The 26,118-nt window shown below is 43.6% G+C and overlaps 1 protein-coding gene across 3 annotated transcripts in view; it reads left to right on the top strand.

Annotated features, from left to right (window-relative positions):
- LOC137621069 (uncharacterized) overlaps window positions 1-24,852 on the top strand; it is a 39,743-nt gene extending 14,891 nt beyond the window's left edge. For 2 of the 3 annotated variants that reach the window (XM_068351507.1, XM_068351508.1), the window contains exons 10-13: window positions 128-285; window positions 7,636-7,856; window positions 9,094-9,296; window positions 24,245-24,852. In XM_068351507.1, coding sequence (XP_068207608.1) covers window positions 128-285; window positions 7,636-7,856; window positions 9,094-9,296; window positions 24,245-24,339 — 677 coding nt within the window. In that variant the 3' untranslated portion in view covers window positions 24,340-24,852. The remainder of the gene's footprint in view (window positions 1-127; window positions 286-7,635; window positions 7,857-9,093; window positions 9,297-24,244) is intronic. The other variant, XM_068351509.1, reaches the window with a different exon arrangement.
- Window positions 24,853-26,118: the final 1,266 nt, after the last annotated feature.

The raw sequence follows: 26,118 nt of genomic DNA on the forward strand, positions 1-26,118 counted from the left end.
AGAATGTAGAGATTTTCTAAGGATTTATTTCTCATTTTTAGCTATTGTACTTCTTAAACTCATTACACGGTGATAATACTCGTAGAATGTACAGATTGGTAGTTAATAGACTTTACTTAATCGACAGTGTACCAGCGAGCTTTGGGTACGAAGCTAGTGAGGTTCCGGAACAGTGGAAGCGGCAGTAATCTACCGCCGCCGCCGCCTACGTGTCCTACAAACCCCACTCAGCCTCAACAAGAAAATGATCCCGATAGAGTAGCTCTTATTGCCTTTCCAGATGAGGTGAAAAATTTAAGTTTAAGTTTCAGTCCTCTTTATTTTCCTTGCTTAATAAAGTATTGTAGATACAGTATGCAGTATAATATGCCCTCTAGAATAACTTGTGTATGAGGGCAAATTATGTTTCTTTTAGTAGTGTAAAGTAGCATAAGGGCTAGAATATTTAAGAATGTATATATATTCAGGAAACCTTTAATCGTAGCTATTTCTCACAAGTCATAGATGAACTCTCTAAACTTATATCCTGAAAAAAATTGTTTATGAAAATTCTGATCACATCCAGAAATATGTTGAATTTATTACTTGAATAAATTGCTCTTAGTAAAGAATGTTTAAGAACGTATATATATATATATATATATATATATATATATATATATATATATATATATATATATATATATATATATATATATATATATATATATATATATATATATATATATATATATATATATATATATATATATATTCAGGGACATTTAATCCTAGCTTTTTCAATATTAAACTTACCCGATAATCATGTAGCTGTCAACTCTGTTGCCCGACAGAATTCTATGGAGGGATACGCCAGCTATCACAATACTAGAAGGGGGTGTTCTTACCAGCGCCACCTGTGGCCAGGTACTCAAGTACTTCTTGTTGACACCTCCTCAATTATTCCTCTGTCGTGCTTCTGACAAGACGTTCTGGGATACGCTTATGTTCTTGGAGTATTTTCACGACTTTGGTGAAGTATTTCTCTTTGATTTCGGCTGTCGCTTTACTGGAAACTTCTATTTTAGCTTAGTTAGCTTTTGGAATTAATTTGATTAATTTTGGTGACGAAGAGAGTATGAACTCTCGTTCACCTTTCAATGGCCGACCCTTCCCTTAGACGGAAGTGTTGGTGTCTAAGAGAGTATAGACTCTCTTTCTTAATTTTGCTTAACAAAAGTTATAGATTTATTTTATATCTCTCCGCCTCTTATAGGCCTCTTCGATTAACTTCCTTTTATTATAAACTTATTAAAATTAATTTTTATATTTGTTTATATTCGACCTTCCTAATAGTAGGCGGTCTTTTCTTGGTACCGAAGTTAATTATCGTGAGCCCGTCATTTCGGTTTTACGTGTTAACATATTATGCTATTTTAAGGTCTTTGAAAGAATTTCTTTGATAGTCTCGTTCTTTTTCAAAGTTGAACTAACGTTTTGTTTGTCTCGGCAGTTGTTGACGTTCAGAACGTTTCAACTTGCACTCTATCGTTACGATAGAGAAAGAATGTTCACGGTTTCACATTGCAGTAAGAGTAACCGTGTCTAGCGTTTTGTTCATTCTTTCTTAACTTAATGGTTTTGATCCTAATAAAGGAACTTTTCTTTTTGGGAAATATTTCAGTTTTTTCCTTTAACAATAATATGTTTTAACGATATATATGATTGGGCTCTTCTCTCAGGTTCTAAGTCAAGAGAGAGAGAGAGAGAGAGATAGAGACGGAGGGAGAAAGAGGATAAACGTTTCCCTCAAGCCTGCCAGGCGTACGAGTAACGTCGTTATCGTTTTGCTCTTATCCCTAGTCTCTTTAGGGGAAGAAACTAAACGTTTCTAGAGTGATCTAGTGTTTAGTCTCTTTCCAGCCACTGAATTTTCTTTCATTAGATTTTTCTGTTACATTGTAATTCTGTTTTCGCAATTACTAACTTTTGAGAAGGATAGAATTGCGTGTTTCAGGTACAAACCACTTAAAGTTTCGAGTTCAGTGAAATAAGTGCAAACAGAAATCAAAGTGATAAGTGATTAGCGCAAAGTATGTCAGTGTTATGCGTGAGGGTACTTTTGTGCGCGCCAGTCGTCCTCCCAGTCCGGGACCTCTTGCAAGCTCCCAAGCCCAGGGGAGAAGCAATGTCGAAGGGCATAAGGGTTCGGCAGGCCTTGATCGGCGCACAGAAGTATCCTCGGTGGTTGTGGGCGTGTCTTACCGAGACCGTCACTCCCACCCGCAGACGATTGAGCCCTTATTTTGCTCGTCTGCAGAAGAGATTTAGAGGAGAAAATAAAGGCAGAGTTACGCTGGTCTCAGGTCTCAAGACCTCTTAAACGTAAAGTCCAGACCTATGCCAGACGTACGAAGTAAAGTTCAACAACCCGGATGCAGTCATTGGGTTAGCTCTGACTCTCCTCAGTCATCAGTTTGTCGGGCTGAGAGTGCGCCTACACTCCCCCCCCCCCTATGCTCGCTCCGCCTGATCGCAGTACCACCTGCCAGGCGTACGATGTTGTGGACTCTACTACAGTCCATGCAAGCACAGCTTTCGGACCTGATGCGTGAGTGTCGTGCTGAGAGTGTTGCACCTCCTCCTCCTCCTGCACCGGTGGTGCACCAACCGCCTGCACCCGTTCAGCCTGTGCTGCACCCGCCTGCACCGGTGGTGCACCAACCGGCTGCACCCGTTCAGCCTGTGCTGCACCCGCCTGCACTCGCTGCACCCAGTCGCAACACCATCTGCCAGGCGTACGATGTTGTGGACTCTACTACAGTCCATGCAAGCACAGCTTTCGGACCTGTTGCGTGAGTGTCGGGCTGAGAGTGTTGCACCTCCACCTGCACCCTTTCAGCCTGTGCTCAACCCGCCTGCACTCGCTGCACCCAGTCGCAGCACCATCTGCCAGGCGTACGATGTTGTGGACTCTACTACAGTCCATGCAAGCACAGCTTTCGGACCTGTTGTGTGAGTGTCGGGCTGAGAGTGTTGCACCTCCCCTGCACCCGTTCAGCCTGTGCTCAACCCGCCTGCACTCGCTGCACCCAGTCGCAGCACCATCTGCCAGGCGTACGATGTTGAACCTCTTTCTGTGTTCGCTGTTCCCAGTGTTGTTCAGCCTCAGCCTTCTTTAAGGCAACCTTCGGTTTGGGATCAGGAGGATTACCCCACTCTTCCTCCTCCTCCCCTGGCTGCTCCACCGGTGGTGCAACTCTCGGTGGAGGTACAACCTCTTCCACCTGTGAGTCAGTCTCCTCAGCTGCTGCACCGAGCTCAACCCGTGCACCCTGATCCTGCGCCTCAGACACCTCTGCTTGCGGGAACTTTACCTTGTTCTGCGCAACCTCGGTCTCTTCACGCTCCACTCATACCACAGGAACAGGAACTTTCTGCACCTTCCACTGTTGTTGTTCCAGCTCGTTCTGACTCTGCTGTTCAGCATACCTTACCTCCATTTTCAAACCATGGCAAAAATATGAATCATAAGTTATGAATGTAAGGTAAACATTATGTTGATTTTTAAACCCCATGCAAGCATGCATAAAGCACTCTAGCACTGGTCATGGAATTTCTGAGAAATGTTAAACGCCATGCACACGCTCTGCTTTCCTTACAGCAGGCTCTGCTTACAGCAGGCTCTGCTTACTACATGCTCAGCATTCAGCATGCTCTGCATTCAGCATGCTCTGCATACAACATGCTCTGCATACAGCATGCTCTGCATTCAGCATGCTCTGCATACAACATGCTCTACTTACAGCATGCTCTGCATACAGCATACTCTGCATTCATCATGCTCTGCATACCTTACCGCATGCTTCTCAACATATCTTGGGTTGTTGCCAACTCACTAGACTGTCAAGCAGTTTCATAACGTTGCCTTCTAGTCTGCTGCTTTTGCACCAGTGAACCCTCACTCAGAGAACTTAGCTTTTCTAGGATAAGGTCCCTGTAGATGAGAAAGTTCTTTTCTCCCTCCTTCTGATATTCCCTTGAGGACTCTGTCATTTGGAGGGAGCCTTTAGCTGCATAACCTCTTATGGACTTTTATTTAAGCATAACATGCTTACAGGGAAGGTAATGGTTCCACTTCAGCCGCTAATCCCGTCTGTTACCACACCTGCTCCCATAGACCTTGAGCTGTGTTGCATGACATGCAGTCCAAGCTTAGTCCTTGTTAGAGGATTTTTGTTTACGGAGTCAATGTGTCACGGGGAAGACGTTCAACAACCAACAGAAGGGACTTGTTGTGACGCAGTGCGGCAACCTCAGCAACCCGTTAAGGAGTTGTCTGTACGACCCAGATAGTCTAGACAGATTCGGGTTGTCACTGTACTTCCTCGCTTGCCCATGATTGTCAGTTTACAGACTGTGCAGCAGTATCATGATCTTGTGTCCGGCTCCGTCAGACGACTGGCTTTTAAGAGCTCCCACAAGTCGTCGCTGTCTGGAGATTTTCAAATGGACTATGGATCTGACCAAGGAACTGGGCCTCCTGGTCAATTTTGAGGAGTCTCAGCTCGTTCCATCCCAGACCATTGTTTCCTTGGGTATGGATCTTCAGAGTCGAGCTTTTCGGACTTGTCCGTCGGCCCCAAGGATCTTCCAAGCCCTAGAATGCATCCAGAGCATGCTGAGAAGGAACCGATGCTTAGTCAGGCAGGGGATGAGTCTAACAGGGACACTTTCATCGCTGGCCCTGTTCATCGAGTTAGGGAGACTCCACCTCCGCCCCCTTCAGTATCATCTAGCTGCTCACTGGATAAAGGACATGACGCTAGAGACGGGCTCAGTTCCTGTTTCCGAAGAGATGAGGTCTACTCTAACGTGGTGGAAGAACAGCATTCTTCTCAAGGAAGGTCTACCTTTGGCTGTTCAGACCCCCGACCACCGTCTCTTCTCGGACGCATCGGACACGGGCTGGGGTGCGACACTGGACGGACAGGAATGCTCGGGAACATGGAATCAGGAGCAAAGGACACTTCACATCTATTGCAAGGAGTTGTTGGCAGTTCATCTGGCCTTGATAAACTTCAAGTCCCTCCAGCTTAACAAGGTGGTGGAGGTGAACTCCGACTACACCACAGCCTTGGCTTACATCTCCAAGCAGAGAGGGACTCATTCGAGGAAGTTGTTCAAGATCGCAAGGGACCTCCTCATTTGGTCAAAGATCGAAAGCTCACGCTGGTAACGAGGCTCATTCAGGGCGATATGAATGTCATGGCAGATCGCCTCAGCCGTAAGGGTCAGGTCTTCCCCACAGAGTGGACCCTTCACAAGAATGTTTGCAGCAGACTTTGGGCCCTGTGGGGTCTGCCAACCATAGTTCTATTCGCTACCTCGATGACCAAGAAGCTCCTCTTGTATTGTTCTCCGATTCCAGACCCAGCAGCAGTTCGCGTGGATGCCTTTCTGCTGGATTGGTCCCATCTCAACCTGTATGCATTCCCGCCGTTCAAGATTGTCAACAGGGTACTTCAGAAGTTCGCCTCTCACAAAGGGACACGGTTGACGTTGGTTGCTCCCCTCTGACCCGCGAGAGAAGGGTTCACCGAGGTACTGCAATGGCTGGTCGACGTTCCCAGGACTCTTCCTCCTAGAGTGGACCTTCTGCGTCAACCTCACGTAAAGAAGGTACACCCAAACCTCCACGCTCTTCGTCTGACTGCCTTCAGACTATCGAAAGTCTCTCAAGAACTAGAGGCTTTTCGAAGGAGGCAGCCAGAACGATTGCCAGAGCAAGGACGACATCCACTCTCAGAGTCTATCAGTCTTAATGGGAAGTCTTCCGAAGCTGGTGCAAGGCCAATGCAGTTTTCCTCAACCAGTACCACTGTAACCCAGATTGCTGACTTCCTGTTACATCTAAGGAACGTAAAATCCCTATCAGCTCCTACGATCAAGGGTTACAGAAGTATGTTGGCAGCGGTTTTCCGCCACAGAGGCTTGGATCTTTCCTCCAACAAAGATCTACAGGACCTCCTTAGGTCTTTTGAGACCTCAAAGGAACGTCGGTTGTCCACTCCAGGCTGGAATCTAGACGTGGTCCTAAGGTTCCTAATGTCATCAGGATTTGAACCGTTCCAATCAGCCTCTTTTAAGGACCTCACATTAGAAACTCTTTTCCTCGTGTGCTTTGCAACAGGTAAAAGAGTAAGTGAGATCCACGCCTTCAGCAGGAACATAGGTTTCACATCTGAAACGGCTACATGTTCCTTGCGGCTCGGTTTTTTTGGCTAAAACGAGCTTCCTTCCCGTCCTTGCCCTAAGTCGTTCGAGATCCCAAGCCTGTCCAACATGGTGGGGAACGAACTAGAGAGAGTACTTTGCCCTGTTAGAGCTCTTAAGTACTATTTAAGAAGGTCAAAACCATTACGAGGACAATCAGAAGCCTTATGGTGTGCTATCAAGAAGCCTTCTCTACCAATGTCTAAGAACTCAGTTTCTTACTACATCAGGCTTCTGATTAGAGAAGCAAATTCTCATCTGAAGGAAGAAGACCTTGCTTTGCTGAAGGTAAGGACACATGAAGTGAGAGCTGTGGCTACTTCAGTGGCCTTCAAACAGAACCGTTCTCTGCAGAGTGTTATGGATGCAACCTATTGGAGAAGCAAGTCAGTGTTCGCATCATTCTATCTCAAAGATGTCCAGTCTCTTTACGAGTACTGCTACACCCTGGGTCCATTCGTAGCAACGAGTGCAGTAGTAGGCGAGGGCTCAGCCACTACATTCCCATAATTCCATAACTTTTTAACCTTTCTCTTGAATACTTTTTATGGGTTGTTCGGTCGGCTAAGAAGCCTTCCACATCCTTGTTGATTTGGCGGGTGGTCAATTCTTTCTTGAGAAGCGCCGAGGTTAAAGGTTGTGATGAGGTCCTTTAGTATGGGTTGCAGCCCTGTATACTTTAGCACCTTTGGGTTGATTCAGCCTCCAAGAGGAACGCTGCGCTCAGTAAGGAAGACGAACTTAAAAAAGAGACAGAGTAACGGTTCAATTCGACTTCCTTACCAGGTACTTATTATTTCATTGTTATTTGAGATAACTGTTATATGAAATATGGGATACTTAGCTATCCTTTAATCTTGTACACTGGTTTTCACCCACCCCCCTGGGTGTGAATCAGCTACATGATTATCGGGTAAGTTTAATATTGAAAAATGTTATTTTCATTAGTAAAATAAATTTTTGAATATACTTACCCGATAATCATGATTTAATTGACCCTCCCTTCCTCCCCATAGAGAACCAGTGGGACCGAGGAATAATTGAGGAGGTGTCAACAAGAAGTACTTGAGTACCTGGCCACAGGTGGCGCTGGTAAGAACACCCCCTTCTAGTATTGTGATAGCTGGCGTATCCCTCCATAGAATTCTGTCGGGCAACAGAGTTGACAGCTACATGATTATCGGGTAAGTATATTCAAAAATTTATTTTACTAATGAAAATAACATATTTCTCACAAGTCATAGAATCATAGAATGAACTTTTGAAAAATATCCTGAAGAAAATATAAAGATTCTGATCATATCCAGAAATATGTTAAATTTATTACTTAAATGAATAGCTTAGTAAAGCTTTAACAATATATTGTCTTTTGATCACCAGCAAGGGGTTCCTCCCTCGTACGAAGAAGCCGTGCGTCATCGACCGGCAGTGATGTTTGACACTCACGGAGGAAACTCGAATGGGAGGTACACTCCTCATGCACACCGAAGCCGAGGGCATCGGGTTGTTGTGCCGAGTGTCAGCGTACGCCGATCTAGACACCGTGACAACCCCGATAACATTTCCTATCAGTCCATCGGGTCTGCTCGGCAGTCTTCAAGGTGAGTGGACCTGTTCAACGCTGAGACTGAAATAAAATTTATGCCTTTTTTTAAAGGAATATGTTTAAGGAAATTATCAGTCGAAGTAAAATGTTTTGATATAAGAATGATATTACTGTACTCTTTATGATAATGATGATTATACTGTATATTGTTAATTATCTATAGTCCATTTCTTTTACCGAGGCAGATTTGCACCGACTTGCAGGGGTGCCCTTTTAGATCGGAAAAGTTTCCTGATCGCTGATTGGTTAGAATTATCTCGTCCAACCAATCAGCGATCAGGAAACTTTTCCGAGCTAAAAGGAAAAGTTTCCTGATCGCTGATTTGTTAGAATGATCTCGTCCAACCAATCAGCGATCAGGAAACTTTTCCGAGCTAAAAGGAAAAGTTTCCTGATCGCTGATTGGTTGGACGAGATCATTCTAACCAATCAGCGATCAGGAAACTTTTCCGAGCTAAAAGGAAAAGTTTCCTGATCGCTGATTGGTTAGAATTATCTCGTCCAACCAATCAGCGATCAGGAAACTTTTCCGAGCTAAAAGGGCACCCCTACGAGTCGGTGCAAATCTGCCTCGATAAAAGAAATGGACTACAGTACTGTATAGTGCAGTTTAGGATATGCTTAATAGTATTTGCTAATCTATTAATAGCTTTGTCTGTGCTGGAATTTTCACATGAGTTATTGGTCGCTGCAGGAACAGATCTATGGTGTCCTATCTTTGCATTGCTTCTTAACCTTTTCATACCCAAGAGTATAGTTTTCTTTTTGTTACAACCAAGCTTCTATCCCCAATTTTCGTTGATACCCGTAATGTATCCTGGTTTCTTAACCCTTTTACCCCCAAAGGACGTACTGGTACGTTTCACAAAACCCATCCCTTTACCCCCATGGACGTACCGGTACGTCCTTGCAAAAAAATGCTATAAAAATTTTTTTTTCATATTTTTGATAATTTTTTGAAAAAATTCAGGCATTTTCCAAGAGAATGAGACCAACCTGACCTCTCTATGACAAAAATTAAGGCTGTTAGAGCAATTTAAAAAAAAATATACTGCAAAATGTGCTGGAAAAAATATAACCCCTTGGGGGTTAAGGGTTGGAAATTTCCAAAGAGCCTGGGAGTAAAAGGGATAATCCTGCCGTTGCTTATTTTTATTTATTTAGTACCTAGATCAACTTGCACTGTGAGAAAATCACTCATGACTTCTTAACTCTTATAATCTCTACAACAGCACATCTCGTTCCATGAGCATGCGTAGTTGGTCAGCATGCGACAGTCTCGGATCAACGGACACGGTTGCAGTGAGCGATTCCACAAACGTGACCGTTGACACCCAGAGCGGGACGAGCAGTAACGGCTCTCAGGCACCGTCGTGCAGAGCTTTAGCTGGTTCATTAGCATCATTTGATACCTCATCTTTGGTCAACAATGAAGGTACGTAGAAACTTTGTCTTCTCTCTCGGTGTGTCTCGGAGATGATGTTGATATACTGTATAATACAGAACGATAATATTTTTATTTTGGTAATCCATTAGTTGTTTCTTAACAATTCCTCTGCTTATGTTAGCAAAATTAAATCAGTTGAATCAGTAGAACTTCAAAAGTTCAAAGTTGGAGCAAATGCTTTTTTGTTGACCAGGCGGACATGAGTCTTTATAGTTTATATATGACATATTTGTTGTTGACGTTGTTAATAGTTTATATATGATATATTTCTTTTGAGATTACTTTTTTTAGAATGATTTATTGTTAATTTGTTCTCTTCAGTTATTTATTTCCTTATTTCCTTTCCTCACTGGGCTATTTTTCCCTATTGGAGCCCCTGGGCTTATAGCATCTTGCTTTTCCAATTAGGGTTGTAGCTTGGATAGTAATAATAATAATAATAATATATTACTGTGAACGTATTTTTGTTCGTGGGTACCAATTTTCGTTTTATAAAAAATGTTGGTTCGTGAATTCATAAATTCGTGGATTTCTGTTTTAAAACTTTTCCGTTTTGGTTATTAGTTGAACCCCAATTATGATAAAGTGTTCATTTGTAATGCATTGCTTTCATCCAATTATTAAAAATTTCAATAATTAACACTAATTAAGGGATTACTTATCACTACAAATGGTTATAATGTCGCTGCCTAAAATGAAAATTAAAGAACTACCCAAGTTTTTCTAAACATTACTCAAAATCTTTTGTTGTTACTCAGTGGTAATTAACAGCCTTTAACCCTTTTACCCCCAAAGGACGTACTGGTACGTTTCACAAAAGCCATCCCTTTACCCCCATGGACGTACTGGTACGTCCTTGCAAAAAAATGCTATAAAAATTTGTTTTTCCTATTTTTTGATAATTTTTTGAGAAAATTCAGGCATTTTCCAAGAGAATGAGACCAACCTGACCTCTCTATGACAAAAATTAAGGCTGTTAGAGCAATTTAAAAAATATATACTGCAAAATGTGCTGGGAAAAAATTAACCCCTTGGGGGTTAAGGGTTGGAAATTTCCAAATACCCCGGGGGTAAAAGGGTTAAAATAGAGACGAGATAGTTAGTAGGCATATCACTTTCAAACAATTATTATAGTGCTCACCAAAATAAAACATATTCACAATAACAAATAAAAATTGATGATCCACAATGGTTTAAAAAATGGAGGTCACCAACGCAAATCAAATGTGTCAAAGTTCAATACCAAAATCTGACAGTGTATAAAAATTTTCGTTGGGTTTGTAATTTCGTGGATTCGCCCACCCATGAAGACCACGAAAATTAGTACACCACGAAGAAAAATATGTTCACAGTAATCCAGTTTGTACTTCTTTGAAAGGTCTAAAGGTTCAGTTTTAAAGTTGACTCGTGAGTAGCAGAGGCAGACAGTGTCCTAAGAGATCAACCGTATATACATATGATCAGTGTCAATGTCCCTTCTCCACCCAAACTAGAACCAGGGGGGGCAGGCAATGGCTGTGGGGTGTTGAAAGTTGGAAATCTGTCATGCAATTCTTTTTTGCGTTCAATATAAGATCTTTACTGGAATTGTATATACACATTCAACACCTAGAATAGAATTGATGGCCAAGCGTAAAAAGTAAAACTGCAAGCCAAGGAAGTCTAAGTGGTCTATATTTAAATTGCTTCAGTACATTTTATTTGATGACTCTTTAGCTATGGTAAGCTGCTCTTTTAGGAGGACACTTAATAATCAAACCATTGTTCTCTAAGTCTTGGGTAGTGCCATAATCGCTGTATCATAGTCTTCCACTGTCTTGGAGTAGAGTTCTTTTGCTTGAGGGTACACTTGGACACACTATTCTATCTTATTGTTCTTCCTCTAGTTGTAATTTTTTGAAGTTTTATAGTTTATATAAGAAAGATTTATTTTAATGTCGTTACAGTTCTTAGAAAATTTTATTTTTAAATATTAAACTTAGCCAGTGAATATATAATAGCTGACGTCTCGGACGGCTCGACAGAAACACAAAAACTCGCGAGCGATCGCCATGAAGGTTGCGGGTGTGCCCACCAGCGCCAACTATCGGCCAGATACCGCATATACATGTAAACAGCCTCAGTTCTTCTCTGTCGGTCTTGTCGACAAGTTGATTCCGTTACTACATCACCAGGTGTCTCTGTTGCTAGAGAAGGGAGCGGTGGTGAAAGTCTCGGACCTTCAATCACCGGGATTTTACAACCGTCTCTTCCTAGTCCCAAAGCATACGGGAGGTTGGAGGCCAGTGCTGGACGTCAGTGCGCTCAACGTTTTTGTTACGAAAACAAAATTTACGATGGAGACCACGTAGTCCGTCCTAGCAGCGGTCAGAGAGGGAGACTGGATGGTCTCTCTCGACCTGCAGGATGCGTACTTCCACATTCCTATACACCCGGATTCTCAACCGTATCTGAGGTTTGTTTACAGGAATGTGGTGTACCAGTTTCGAGCACTGTGCTTCGGCCTCAGCCCTGCTCCTCTCGTGTTTACGAGGCTCATGAGGAATGTGGCAAAATTCCTTCATTTATCGGGAATTCGAGCCTCCCTGTACTTGGACGACTGGCTTCTCAGAGCATCGTCCAGTCATCGCTGTCTGCAGGACCTTCACTGGACGTTGGGTCTGGCAAAGGAGTTGGGACTGTTGGTAAACTTAGAAAAGTCTCAACTTATTCTATCCCAGACGATTCTCTATTTGGGGATGGAGATTCGCAGTCTAGTTTTTCGGGCTTTTCCGTCTGCCACCCGAATAGAGCATGCCCTGCTCAAAGTCCGACTCATGCTGAAAAAAGACCGTTGTTCAGTAAGAAGTTGGATGAGCCTCGTAGGGACTCTGTCATCCCTGGAGCAGTTTGTCTCGCTAGGGAGACTTCACCTTCGCCCTCTCCAGTTCCATCTAGACTCTCACTGGAACAAGAGCAAGACTTTAGAAGCTGTATCAATCCCGGTCTCCGAGCCAGTAAAAGCATGCCTGAACTGGTGGGACAGCAACATAAGTCTGAGACAGGGTCTGTCCCTGGCAGTCAAGAACCCAAACCACGTGTTGTTCTCAGACGCGTCGGATTTGGGTTGGGGTGCGACTCTAGACGGTCGGGAATGTTCGGGTCTTTGGACGTCGGTTCAGAAGAGCATGCACATCAACGGCAAGGAGCTATTAGCGGTCCACTTGGCCTTGATGAGTTTCGAGAGCATTCTTCGAAACAAAGTGGTAGAGGTCAATTCAGACAACACCACAGCTTTGGCGTACATCTCCAAGCAAGGAGGCACTCACTCCCACACACTGTTCGTCATCGCAAGGGACCTCCTCATCTGGTCAAAAAATCGAGGCATCTCCTTGTTGACAAGATTCATCCAGGGGGACTTGAACGTCTTGGCAGACTGTCTCAGTCGGAGAGGTCAGGTGATCCCCACGGAATGGACCCTCCACAAGGACGTGTGCAAGAGTCTTTGGGCGACTTGGGGTCAACCCTCCATAGACCTCTTTGCCACCTCGTTGACCAAAAGGCTCCCGACCTATTGCTCGCCAGTCCCAGATCCAGAGGCGACCCACATAGACGCGTTTCTACTGGACTGGTCTCACCTGGACGTGTACACATTCCCACCGTTCAAGATCGTCAACAAGGTACTGCAGAAGTTCGCCTCACGAAGGGACAAGGTTGACGTTGGTTGCTCCCCTCTGGCCCGCGAGAGAGTGGTTCACAGAGGTACTTCAATGGCTGGTAGACGTTCCAAGGAGTCTTCCTCTAAGGATAGATCTCTTACGGCAGCCCCACGTAAGGGATCTTCATCAAAGCCTCCCCGCGCTTCGTCTGACTGCCTTCAGACTATCGAAAGACTCTCAAGAGCTCGAGGCTTTTCGAAGGAGGCAGCCAGAGCGATTGCGAGAGCTAGGAGAGCTTCTACCATCAAAGTATACCAGTCGAAGTGGGAAGTCTTTAGAGACTGGTGCAAGTCAGCATCTATTTCCTCTTCCAGTACCTCTGTAGCCCAAATCTCAGATTTTCTCCTACATCTGAGAAATGTTCGCTCCCTCTCAGCGCCCACTATTAAGGGCTACAGGAGCATGTTGGCGTCTGTATTCAGACATAGAGGCTTAGATCTTTCCAATAATAAAGATCTCCAAGATCTCCTTAAGTCTTTCGAGACCTCTAAGGAGCGTCGTATGGCAACTCCTGGATGGAACTTAGACGTGGTCCTAAGGTTCCTAATGTCCGACAGGTTTGAGCCATTACATTCAGCCTCCCTGAAGGATCTCACCCTCAAGACGCTTTTCGTAGTGTGCTTGGCTTCGGCTAAAAGGGTCAGTGAGATCCATGCCTTCAGTAGGAACATCGGCTTTTCCACAGATAAAGCCACATGTTCACTTCAGCTTGGTTTCTTGGCCAAAAATGAACTGCCTTCTCGTCCTTGGCCTAAGTCATTTGATATACCTTGCCTGTCAGAGATCGTAGGCAACGAGCTTGAAAGAGTACTGTGTCCAGTTAGAGCTCTGAAGTTTTATTTAGCTCGTACCAAATCCTTACGAGGTGGATCTGAGGCCTTGTGGTGCTCAGTTAAGAAGCCATCATTGCCTATGTCAAAGAATGCTTTGTCATATTTTATTAGATTTTTAATCTGAGAGGCTCATTCTCACTTGAGTGAAAAAGACCGTTGCTTGCTTAAAGTTAAGACGCACGAAGTAAGAGCTATAGCAACTTCCGTGGCCTTTAAGAAAAACAGATCTCTGCAAAGTATTATGGACGCGACCTTTTGGAGAAGCAAGTCGGTATTCGCGTCATTTTACTTAAAAGATGTCCAGACTCTTTATGAGGACTGCTACACACTGGGTCCATTCGTTGCAGCGAGTGCAGTAGTGGGTGAGGGTTCTGCCACTACATTCCCTTAATTCCAATATCGTTTTAATCTGTCTCTTGAAATGTTTTTAATCTTGTTTTGGGTTGTACGGAAGGCTAAGAAGTCTTTCGCATCCTGGTTGATTTGGCGGGTGATCAAATGTCATTTCTTGAGAGCGCCCAGATTAAGGGTTTTGATGAGGTCCTGTTGTATGGGTTGTCGCCCTGGATACTTCAGCTCCTGGAAGTCTTTCAGCATCCTGAGAGGATGGCTGGGCTTCGTGAGGAAAGCGGACTAACAAGGCAGAGTAATCGTCAGAGTCAGCTTCCTTACCAGGTACCTATATTTATTTGGGTTTTGTTATGATATAACTGTCAAAAACTCTAAGCATATACGCCGTAAACTGTATTAATACTGGTCTCTACCCACCACCATGGGTGTGAATCAGCTATTATATATTCACCGGCTAAGTTTAATATTTAAGAATGATATTTTGATTATAAAATAAATTTTTGAATATACTTACCCGGTGAATATATAAATTATAGGCCCTCCCTTCCTCCCCGATAGAGACCCAGCGGAATGAGAAGAACTGAGGCTGTTTACATGTATATGCGGTATCTGGCCGATAGTTGGCGCTGGTGGGCACACCCGCAACCTTCATGGTGATCGCTCGCGAGTTTTTGTGTTTTTCTGTCGAGCCGTCCGAGACGTCAGCTATTATATATTCAACGGGTAAGTATATTCAAAAATTTATTTTATAATCAAAATATCATATTCATTAATTCTCTTGTAGTTTATTTTCTTATGTCCTTTCCTCATTAGGCTATTTTTCCCTGTTTGAGCCCTCGAGCTTATAGCATCCTGCTTATCCAATCGCGGTTGTAGCTTAGTAATAATATTACCCGTAGTGGAAGGAATTACTTTATTGAGACTAGAAGTCACTGTTTAAGGGTTTTTATTTTTGGTAATCATTCACTTCATCTCTCATTAATGACACTGGCAAGAGAAATAGAATTCTATGGTTATTATTTATTGCCTCTCATGCTGATGGAAAAGTACTGGACTGTACTCCACTTTCTATTCTGAAAGAATTACCTCGTGAAAAGGCCTTTATTTTCACTTTAGCTGGTTTGGCTCATACTTTTTACAATCCTGCAACATACATGGGTATTCAGCATTGGACCTCCTATTTAGATAACAATGCTATCATACAGTGTGTGTAAACAATAGGGTTTTAATGAAATCAATTAATTTTATAAGTTTTTTTTTGTTTTTTTTTTCACAAACCTAATGATCATACACTGTGTGCCCTCCTCCCAGCCCTGTGAGTCTTGCTGCCTCACACCATTTACACATAAAGGAGAGTTTTCAGTTGAGACATCCCATTTTGGTATGTGTGAGAAACTACCTTCTTTCTATCAGACGGAAGTTTGGTGAACCTGGGAATATTCAGGCAACAAATATAGGGTTAGAGTTCTCTTGCTTGAGGGTACACTCGAGCACACTATTCTTTTTCATTTCTCTTTCTCTTGTTTTGTAAGTTATAGTTTATACAGTATATGGAAGATCCAATTTAATGTTGCTATTCTTAAAATATTTTATTTTGATTGTTTATTACTTAGATTGTAGTTTGTTTATTTCCTTGTATCCTTTCCTCACTGGACTATTTTTCCTATTGGAGCCCTTGGGCTTATAGCATCTTGCTTTTCCAACTATGGTTATATCTTAGCTTGTAATAATAATAATAATAGTAATAATAATAAAGGGATTTTGACGAAGGAAAAATCTATTTCTGGGCGAGAGACCTGTGCCGCCCAGTGAAATGCTCCTTAAGCACCATTTCAAAGGAATATAACTGCTAATATTACCAGAGAAAAAATGTAAAGGAATGCTAGGTTGAACTAGCTCGCTCACCTAATGGTGTCGGTATAGACTGGGGCGAAATACCAGAGGTCTCGTACCATTTAGACTTCTCCTCTTCGAAATCCCCCAATAGTGAGGTGCCGTTCAACCTCCCCTGCCTCGCAGACCAGTACTACTAACTCAACCCACGCTTGCCCATCACTCCTTACAGCACCCTTAAGTTTGGGGTCTGAACAGGGGGGGAGCAAATAGGGTGGGTTCACTGGGCGGCACAGGTCTCTCGCCCAGAAATAGATTTTTCCTTCGTCAAAATCCCTTTTCTGGGCTCAATCCCTGTGCCGCGCAGTGAAATAGTACCAGAGAAAACGAACCCAAACTTTATTAACTATACGGGAACGAATAAAAATCAACATAACAAACAGTGGTTTAATCAAAAGTTAACGTAGAAGACGGACGTCTTTAATAACATCAGCATGATAAGGTATAATATCCCAGGAAGGGAAGACAAAAGAACATTAACTTAAAACAAAACCAATTAAGGTCAAACACTGGAACAAATTACATACACTTGAACACTAAAGAAATACAGTTCGTATGGAAGAATAAATTGAACAATGATAATAAAATGGCAATGTTACGAACTAGGAACACCCATGGGTGTGATACAACAAACCGAACTCAGGTAGGAACTGTAAGTGAGGCAGGTAAGAGGAAGAAGGTGGAAGATATAGGATTCAGGGATTAGTTAGAAGGAATTTGTCCGGGGGATACCACGCTCCCTGCAGCTACGGTAGCGAGTTGAAGGGCCTCTAATTGTTTAAGATAGTGCCGCTTGAACACTGAGGGGGATTTCCATCCGGTATATTTAGAGATATCTGTAAAGTTCATATGATGGAAAAAATTTATTGAGGTCGCTACCGCCCGAATGTCGTGGACGTGAGGAAAAGACTCTGGATTGGCCTGTTTAATAAAATACAAGATCTGTTGTCTGATCCCTTTCAAAGTTATAGTCCCTCCCCGCTCCCTGATGAACAAGGGTCCCGAGGTCTTATAGGAAGTCCTTGATAGAAAGGACTTTAGAGTGGTAACCGGGCATAGGGAAGGATCCTGAAGGAGAGGGATGATTTTCCAGGAGGACCATCTATTCTGAGGGTCTTCATTTTTGGCCAAGAAGACCTTGTCTGGGGAGAGGAGGACCTCTCCTGACGGAAGGAACTCTATGTGGCCTGGATCCCTTGATAAGGCAGCTAATTCCGAAATCCTGGCGCCAGATGCCAAACTCACGAGAAAGAGAGTTTTCCTGAGTAGAGGTATATACTCGCATGAATCGTTGACGGTTTCTGACGCTAGTTTAAGAACATCATTGAGAAACCAGGAAATCGGGCTAGGACGAGAAGATGGTCTCAGTCTGGCACAGGCTCTTGGGATCGAAGCTAGCAATGAATCTGTTAGATCTATATTAAAGCCGATTAGAAAAATCTTCTTCAAGGCAGACTTGATGGTAGTAATAGTGTTGGCTGCTAAGCCCGACTCAAACAAGGTTCTGAAAAAGGTTCCCGTTAGGTTTAGTGTCATAAAGTCAGTACTAGAATCTTTCAAAAACTTAGCTAGTTTTTTGACCGCTGAGTCATATTGACGAAGAGTGGAGTCTCTCTTGTCAGATTCTAAAAATAAAGTATTCTGGGGGTCTATGTTAGCCCCTTTGTGTGCCGCAAACTTCATGAAGTCCATAAAGTTAGGGTGGTCTGAATGTTTGAGGAAGCGAACACAGTGCACGTTTGTACTATCTGGGTCAAAGTCGGGTTGGGAATCTGGTGAGGGTGGAGATTCAGCTCCAGTAAAAGAGGAAACCAATTGCTCTTGGGCCAATTGGGGGCCACCAGGGCTACTTGACCTTTGAACGTTCGAAGTTTGTCCAGCACTTTCATCAGTAGCTTCACCGGTGGGAAAAGGTAAATCCTTTCCCAGGCGTTCCAGTCGAGAGACATGGCATCCGTGGCGTAAGCCCGAGGGTCCAGGTTGGGGGCCACATAACATTTCAGCTTGTGGTTGGATTCCGTCGCGAAGAGGTCTACCTGGAGATCCGGCACTTGGAAGAGGATCCATTGAAAGGATTTGCGATCTAGTGACCATTCTGACTCCAACGGTACCGTCCTGGAGAGTGCGTCTGCCACAACGTTCCGAACTCCAGCCAGATGAACGGCGGATAGGTGCCATTGGTTTGAGGCCGCCAGGGAGAAGATTGCCACCATCACGTGATTGATGGGACCTGACTTGGAGCCCCCTCTGTTTAGACAACGGACTATGACTTCGTTGTCGAGGACTATCCTCAGATGTTGTTTCTTGGCCGGGGAAAGACGTTTCAAGGTTAGTAAGACAGCCATGGCCTCCAGGACGTTTATGTGAAATTGCTGGAACATTGTGGACCAAAGGCCCTGAACTTTCCTGTGTTGGGAGTAGCCTCCCCAACCTGATAGGGAGGCATCCGTGTGGATGACTATCCTTGGAGGGGGGTACTGCAACGGAACCGATTTTGATAGGCTCTTGGCGGTTGTCCATGGGAGAAGCCTCTTCCGAAGAATGGGAGGAAGGCGTGTCTTCTTGTCCCGACGTTTGGTGTTCGCTCTGGAGCGCCAAACTCGGTTGATGTCTTTCAGTTTCGCTTTCAGAAGGAGGTCTGTCACTGAAGCGAATTGTAGGGACCCTAGAATCCTCTCCTGGTTCCTTCTGGAAGTTACCTTTTCCCCGAGAAACCGTTTGGTATTTTTCGCAATCTCTATCCTCTTGGACCTGGGGAGACATAGAGTGTGAGAACGTAGGTCCCACCGTAATCCCAGCCACTGAAATTTGGTCTTTAGTGTCAGACGAGACTTTCCGAAGTTTATCTGGAATCCCAGAAACTGAAGATATTGGATCACCTTGTTTGTTGCCTTGAGACAATCCTCGACGTTGTCTGACCAGATTAGCCAATCGTCCAGGTATGCGACGACTTGGATTCCGTGGGATCGGAGTTCCTGAATGACCGATTCCGCCAGTTTCGTGAAGATTCTGGGCGCGATGTTGAGCCCGAAAGGCATCACTTTGAACGTGTAAGCCTTGTCGTCCAGTTTGAATCCTAGGAATGGGCGGAAGTGTCTCGCTATTGGAACGTGATAGTAAGCATCGGTAAGATCGATGGAGGTGGTGACGGCCCCACGGGGAAGCAAGGTTCGCACCTGCGAGACGGTAAGCATGTGAAACCTGTCGCATTGAATGGACAAGTTTAGTCGAGACAGATCGAGGATGACCCTTCGGCTGTCGGAGTCTTTCTTCGGAACGCTGAATAAGCGACCTTGAAACTTCAGATATTTCGTTTCCTTGATCGCGTTCTTGCGAAGAAGATCTTGGGTAAACAAAAGTAGGTCCGGTGTCGAGGGTTGATGGAATCTGTTTGGTGGAGGAGGCCCTTCTATCCAACTCCACCCCAGGCCCTTGGAGATTATGCTGAAGGCCCAAGGACTGAATTTCCAGCGACTCCGGAACACATAAAGTCTCCCTCCTACCTGAAGACCGTCAGTAGTTGGAGGTTTTACCGCCTCGGCCACCACGTGACCCTTTTCCACGGGAGAAATATCTCCCTTTGCTTCTGTTCTGAAAAGAACCCCTCGAACCGGGGCCCCTGCCTCGTTGGTATCCTTGGGAGGAAAACCGGGACTCATAGACCGGGTTATAAACAGGAGAGGTAAAAGAGTTCGAAGCCACTTGGTTTTCAGGGACGAGGACATACTTCACTTGGGGCTGAGACTTGGAGGTGGAGGGTTGGATGCCCTGAGAGACCGGGGCCGACTGGACTACTTGAATAGGTTGGCGGAATTGGGTAGAGCTATAAGGGCGTAGCCTTTTTCTGCCCCGGGAGTGAATGCTCGATTGTTCGAACTTCCGTTTGGGAGTGAGACCCCAACGGACTTTGAGGCTCTGGTTCACTCTGGCAGCTTCGCTCAATACCGAGTTGACCATGTCCTCCGGGAAAAGGTCCGGACCCCAAGCAGAGGCTTTAATGAGCTTATTTGGCTCATGGCGGATAGTGGCTTCAGATAAGACATGCTTACGGCAACGTCTTTTGGCCACCAAGAAGTCGTAGCAGTCTGCTAACAAAGATTGCAGGGTGGCTTTAGTCATAACTTTAAAAGAGTGTTCCTCGTCATAAGTAAGAGAAAACATCTCCGCCATAGTCGAGATGTTGAGGCTCCGGCTAAACCTAGACCGGGACTCGAACTCGAGTCGGATTAAGGTTTCAGGTAGTCTTGGGAGGCGTTCACTGAATTGCGTCGATGCACAGTCCGCGGATAGCTTACCAGAAGTGAATGTCGATTGAATGTTAAGCCAACATTCATTATCTGATGGGAACAGCAGAGATGTAGGATCTGTCTCCCGGAGTTGTGGCAAAGGCTTATCTTCGGTCACTGCCTGAAGGGCTAATTCAACCATTTTGGTGACGCAAGGAGTGGGGGTCTGTTCGTCCACAAGAAACATGGTGTAAGTACTCTTGTGGGGGGTCAGCATGGTGTTTGTACAACCCCACTCATTTAAGGTTCGAACCCAAACAGACTGAGCCTGTTCCTTCGGAAAGATAACGGTCTCTTTAGGGACCTTATCTAGTCGGACAAGAGCCTCTTCCGTAAGCCGGGCGAAGCCGGGGAAAGGAAATTGAAGACCGGGAGGGAAGAACTCAAAATCTTCAATGGGCCTGGTCCCAAAACCCTCGATGGTCAACATTCCGTCCGTGAAAGGACAGTGGAGCGCCATTTTCCACGGGTTGTTCTTCGTGAAGGGTGGAAGTTTTGAGGCGTCCGGGATGAGGAACTGCTGTTGTTGAGGCAGTCCACTTTCCAGGGTATCTAGTCTTCTGGTGACGGCAGAAAGTATAGAACTAATCTGCTCTGTAACGACCCTCGACAACATATTCGTGAGGGCCTCCGGGTCGAGGTTGGTTGTGGTAATTAAGGGGGATGACTGCACTCCCGGGTCCTGAGACATAGGGGCAGTGCTAGTCGAGTCACTAGGAGCTCCGGGGAGGGGAGCCTTCTTGGGCTTCGATGATCCAGGAAGTGTAGGATTCTGACGAGTCCTCACTAAAGGTCTTTTCTGAGATTTGACCTTGGCAGGAACCGAGAGCGATCTCGGGGAGGATTCGTGGTTCCCTTCAAAACCAAGAAAGGAAGAATTATTAGAAGTTGGAGAAAAAGAGGGGCTAAGAAGAGAGGTCTTAGCGCCAGACCCACCTGCCTCACTTACAACCTTACCTGTGTCAGGTTCGTCAAAAACCATGGGCTCTATGTCTAAGGTCAGAGCCGTAACATTGTCTTCAATGGGGTCCGGGTCGTCAGTGATGTCTGTATCCTGGACGAGATTGAGTTCTACGGTTTCCGCAATGTCAGCAATTATAGGAGCCGCCACTTGCCTAGGCACTGCTGCCGAAGATTTTGCGTTCGGGTAGATAAGTCTACAATAATCTTCTGAGAGGACGTAGGGCTTCCTGGCCTTTACGTTACGGGCGAAGCCGCCTACCCACAATTTCAAAGTGGCTCTTGCTGAAGTTTTAACCGCCTGGGAACTCTGAAAGAACGGGGATAAGGTTAGCAAACCCGAGGGACAAAATGATAAATGAACCCGAAGATTCATATGACTGAAAGAGGCTCACCGAATCTGAAGCGAGGGTGGAGATAAGGTCATAACAGATAAGGCAGTTGTCAGGGTGCCATACCACAATATCGTCCATCTGGATCCCACAGTCCGCGTGGGACCGACAGACAGCATGGCCGCAAGGCTGGTGAAGGACGGCCGCGCAGGCTGTCATCCGGCAACGGACCACCTGTAAAAGGAATAGTCCATGAGCATCTACTAGTTTCTCTATAAGGGGTCCCGGAGGGTCCGGGACCTGCCAGTTAATAAAATAAATGTATAGCCTTAGACTAAACATGCAGAGAACTGAGACTATTCCAATAGCAATCCGGCAGAGCCGGGTATGAAAAAGGATGCAAAAAACAGTGATGAATATATAATCATAACTAGTTCCGGGGCCCCCGTGGCCGGGGAACAGGGTTGGTAAGTAAACTTAAAGTAACTTAAAGTAAACTTAAAGTACCCAAGATACATCCTTAAAGTACATAAATAGAAAACGCCAATTATGATCTAAAACTAATGTCTGTAATGAATAGGGCTCCCGGAGGGAGGATATTAATCAAAACCGTGTCAGTGTCAACCGATCTTGTAGTTAAGAGCTCGGCGGCTCCGATGTCTGATGACGGGAGGGTATGACGGGAGGGTACAACGGAAGAGCGCGGGGGGAGCCAGTGGAACCCCCCTACCTTACCTGAGGTACCGGGACAAAGGTAATGATTCATGTAGAATATAAAATAATGATATGGGATATAATAAGTCCTATACGGACGATAATAGCATGAGGTACCGTAGGGGAGGACACTCCTAATATAAGTGCTCATTCTAACAACCGTAGCTAAAAGCAAGGTTACACCAAGGTGCAGTTATACCGACTAATCACGTGTGATAGTCCCCGGTGGTCCCGGCCTTCCCCCTCCCCGACCGATGGCGACGGGAGGGGGGAGACGAAACCGCCCGGTATGAATGAATGAGACTAAGTCATACCCCGTTGGTATACTCAGTCCTCAATATGTCGGAACGTTGATGGAAGACTGAGGTACAAGCATACTTGACCCGTAAATCATAACCAACAACCATCGAGTGAGAGGAAGGGTGTACACTGAAGGGGGGGGGGGGGATGGAATAACCTCCCCAACTTGTTGGGGGGGGGTGTATTGGTACAGGGAAATTGCCAGTGCGCAGTGGTAGACAGGGCTACCAACTGGAGATCCCCTAATCATGACATGAAAATCCCAAAAATATGATCATAACGGAGCAAGCAATAAATATAATATCAATGCACAAATACATAAAAATAATTAATGAATTAAAAGTGAAATCACGTAAGTAAGGTTAGGCATGCAGAAAAAATATGGCGAGAGAGGGACTCGGGCGAGTAAAAAGGGAGGAGCATGACGCCATCAGGAGATGGAAAGCAGGGGTACCAACCTAGTTACTGAAGCGGTAGATCGAACAGTAAAAACAACAAAATACGCGAGAGTCCCACTCGAACCAAACGTAAAACTAGGTGGAGCGTAATAAAACAAAAGGTTTTACTAATAATAAGTGAGATGGTCGAAATTAAAGCTCCTAGAACTAGCGAAACAATCTCAATGGTGACGCTTTCCACCAACATGCACGAATGCAGGCATACCAACATAACCTACTCCTGATGAAACGCTAACACCGATATCATAGGATAACATAAAATAAATGCTATATGAAAGCATAAAGTCGGTGTACTAAATGAATATTGCTATATGAAAGCATAAAGTCGGTGTACTAAATGAATATAAGGAAAAAACTCCTAAAGGATCGAACGAATATAAAAGACGGACGAACTAACGAGACAAAGGGCAGAGGCGAAAGAAAGAACGGGGACGCCGCTCATATAAACACTTCTCAATAATAAAAACAAAGATGACACTGCCCAATCTCGTTAAAAACTCATGGATAAGGTACTTAACTTCGATGGGGTATCTTGGGAATCGGCCATCGAGAGAAAGTTGATGATAAATCCAATGAAACACACGAAATAAAAAACTTGGACTTATATCAAACAGGTGCTTGAAAGGAGTGATGGGCAAGCGTGGGTTGAGTTAGTAGTACTGGTCTGCGAGGCAGGGGAGGTTGAACGGCACCTCACTATTGGGGGATTTCGAAGAGGAGAAGTCTAAATGGTACGAGACCTCTGGTATTTCGCCCCAGTCTATACCGACACCATTAGGTGAGCGAGCTAGTTCAACCTAGCATTCCTTTACATTTTTTCTCTGGTAATATTAGCAGTTATATTCCTTTGAAATGGTGCTTAAGGAGCATTTCACTGCGCAGCACAGGGATTGAGCCCAGAAATACTATTAATAGTAATATTATATAGGGTTAGTGGGTCTTTATGAAAGAACTTTCTAGTTATGAAATCACATTATTTAAAAATTAGAAAATATTGATTAATGTGATGTTACCTGTTGCTGTAAAGTGGTACTTGACTAGTTGCAGGTTTTGAGACTTGTATCGTTCAACAGAATCGTCCTTAATACATTTCTTATTTATTGAATTTTAGGAGCTCCTCTATTAGAAGAGGCAGAAGGAGACGACGGATGCGAACATCGCACGGAAGACCAGTTTTCGCTTTCCACAGTCAGCCTACAAGAGTAGGGGTATCTGATGACGTCCCTGTGGTTCTTCTCAGGAGACGATAGAAGCCCTTCTTGTGGATTTTTTTTGCAGGAAAGGAAATTCAATACTGCAGGTAGAAAGTGTCACAAACGTTGTCCTTAAAATTGTCATTTCAGGAATGTATATATACAAACATATGTATGCCTACCTTATCATAGTTGAGGTTTGAGAGCATGAAATAAGCATCCCGTTCTCAAGAAGATACATGAGGCTCATAATATTTATAACACAACTTGTAGAGTGTATTGGTACATGTAGAATAAGGTAGCGTTCAGCATATGTAGAACTTGGGGCTTTATCGCCCAACAGTTCCTTGAACGGTTTTGGTCTGTGAAGTTCATGCAGGAACTGAATTAGCGTGGGTTGGACCAGATCATATTGGTTACTGTTTGTTACTCCAAGTATGCTTTGTCTTGGAGTTTGGAATTACCAGAGGTCAGATTTTTCTAGTAGTGCAGTATTTATTTGCCATTAAAAGTATATGGATGGATACATGTTCCTTTGGAAACTTTACCTTTTAAGTATCATGCTCAATATATTTCTATAGTTTGGGTGTTGCTATTAGTATATTTTTTATTCATGCTTACTTATATCGGTGTTAGGTACAGTTCATGCAGCGCGTATAGAAAATATTTTTTAGTATTCACATTTATTTTTACATATTAAAAACTATTTCAAAATCTGCAATGAGTTTTAAGATTTAAGGTTGCTAGTTCAGTTTGTGTCGTTATGTTCCGGTAACTTAGTTACGAAATATTTTCCATTCTGATAAAAAAATCTTTCGATATTGATTTTCAAGAATGCACTAAGATATTTTTCTTCTGTTATTATATAACTTTCTTGTTTTTTTTTATGGAAAATAGAAATGAAATGAGGCATATTACATGAGGATGAAAGAAATGGCACGAGTAGATAATAAGTAAATAGACGGCATTAGTGCTAGTGAGGTTAGTGATGGAAAATTAAACATTTTTCTATAGGAATAGGGTGGTTATAATTTTTTTTTTTTTTTTTTTTTTTTTTTTTTTTTTTTTTTTTTTTTTTTTTTTTTTTTTTTTTTTTTTTTTTTTTTTTAGTTCTGTGTGGTAATATACTGTACATTTGAAATTTTTTTATTACTCCTGAAATTATACAGTCCAAATTTTGATATCAGATGAAATTCACATTAGGAAATTAAACATTTTTAAAAGGTGAGGCAATTATATTTATTGTTCATCATATTGTGAGATTTAGATATTCATAACTTTTTCAATTGGTTTTCAATGGTATTCCGAAACTCCTCCCTTAAAGATTTCTTTTTAATAACACAGAATAATTTTACTGCAGTTGTTTGGGTCTTTTATAATTTAATTTTATGCAATATTTTATATATTCTGCCAACCACTAGTAAAAAAAAATGAACATTTGGTTTATTGACTTGATATTGAGGTGAATTCTTGATACTGTGTTTTACTTTCATAATGTCAAGACTTATACTCGGTGGTTTCATAATGACGGTGAACCTCTATCGTATGCTATTGCTTTCCTTGATTTCAACAGGGTATATACACGAGAAGTTATAGATTTTTCTTTTGCATCACTCTCTATTATGTAAGCTTAGATTCTGTCTTGGCGACCAAGTGAGGGAATGTGCAATTAATGATATATTTAAACTTTTAGAATCTTTTTACAAGTACAAGGTTGTGGCCTGTTGGTAGCGTCCTAGCCTTATAATTGCCAGACCGGGGTTCGAGTCCCGCTCAAACTTCTTAGTTCCTT

This window comes from Palaemon carinicauda, chromosome 27 (assembly GCF_036898095.1).
Source record: "Palaemon carinicauda isolate YSFRI2023 chromosome 27, ASM3689809v2, whole genome shotgun sequence".
NCBI classification, from domain to species: Eukaryota; Metazoa; Arthropoda; class Malacostraca; order Decapoda; family Palaemonidae; genus Palaemon; species Palaemon carinicauda.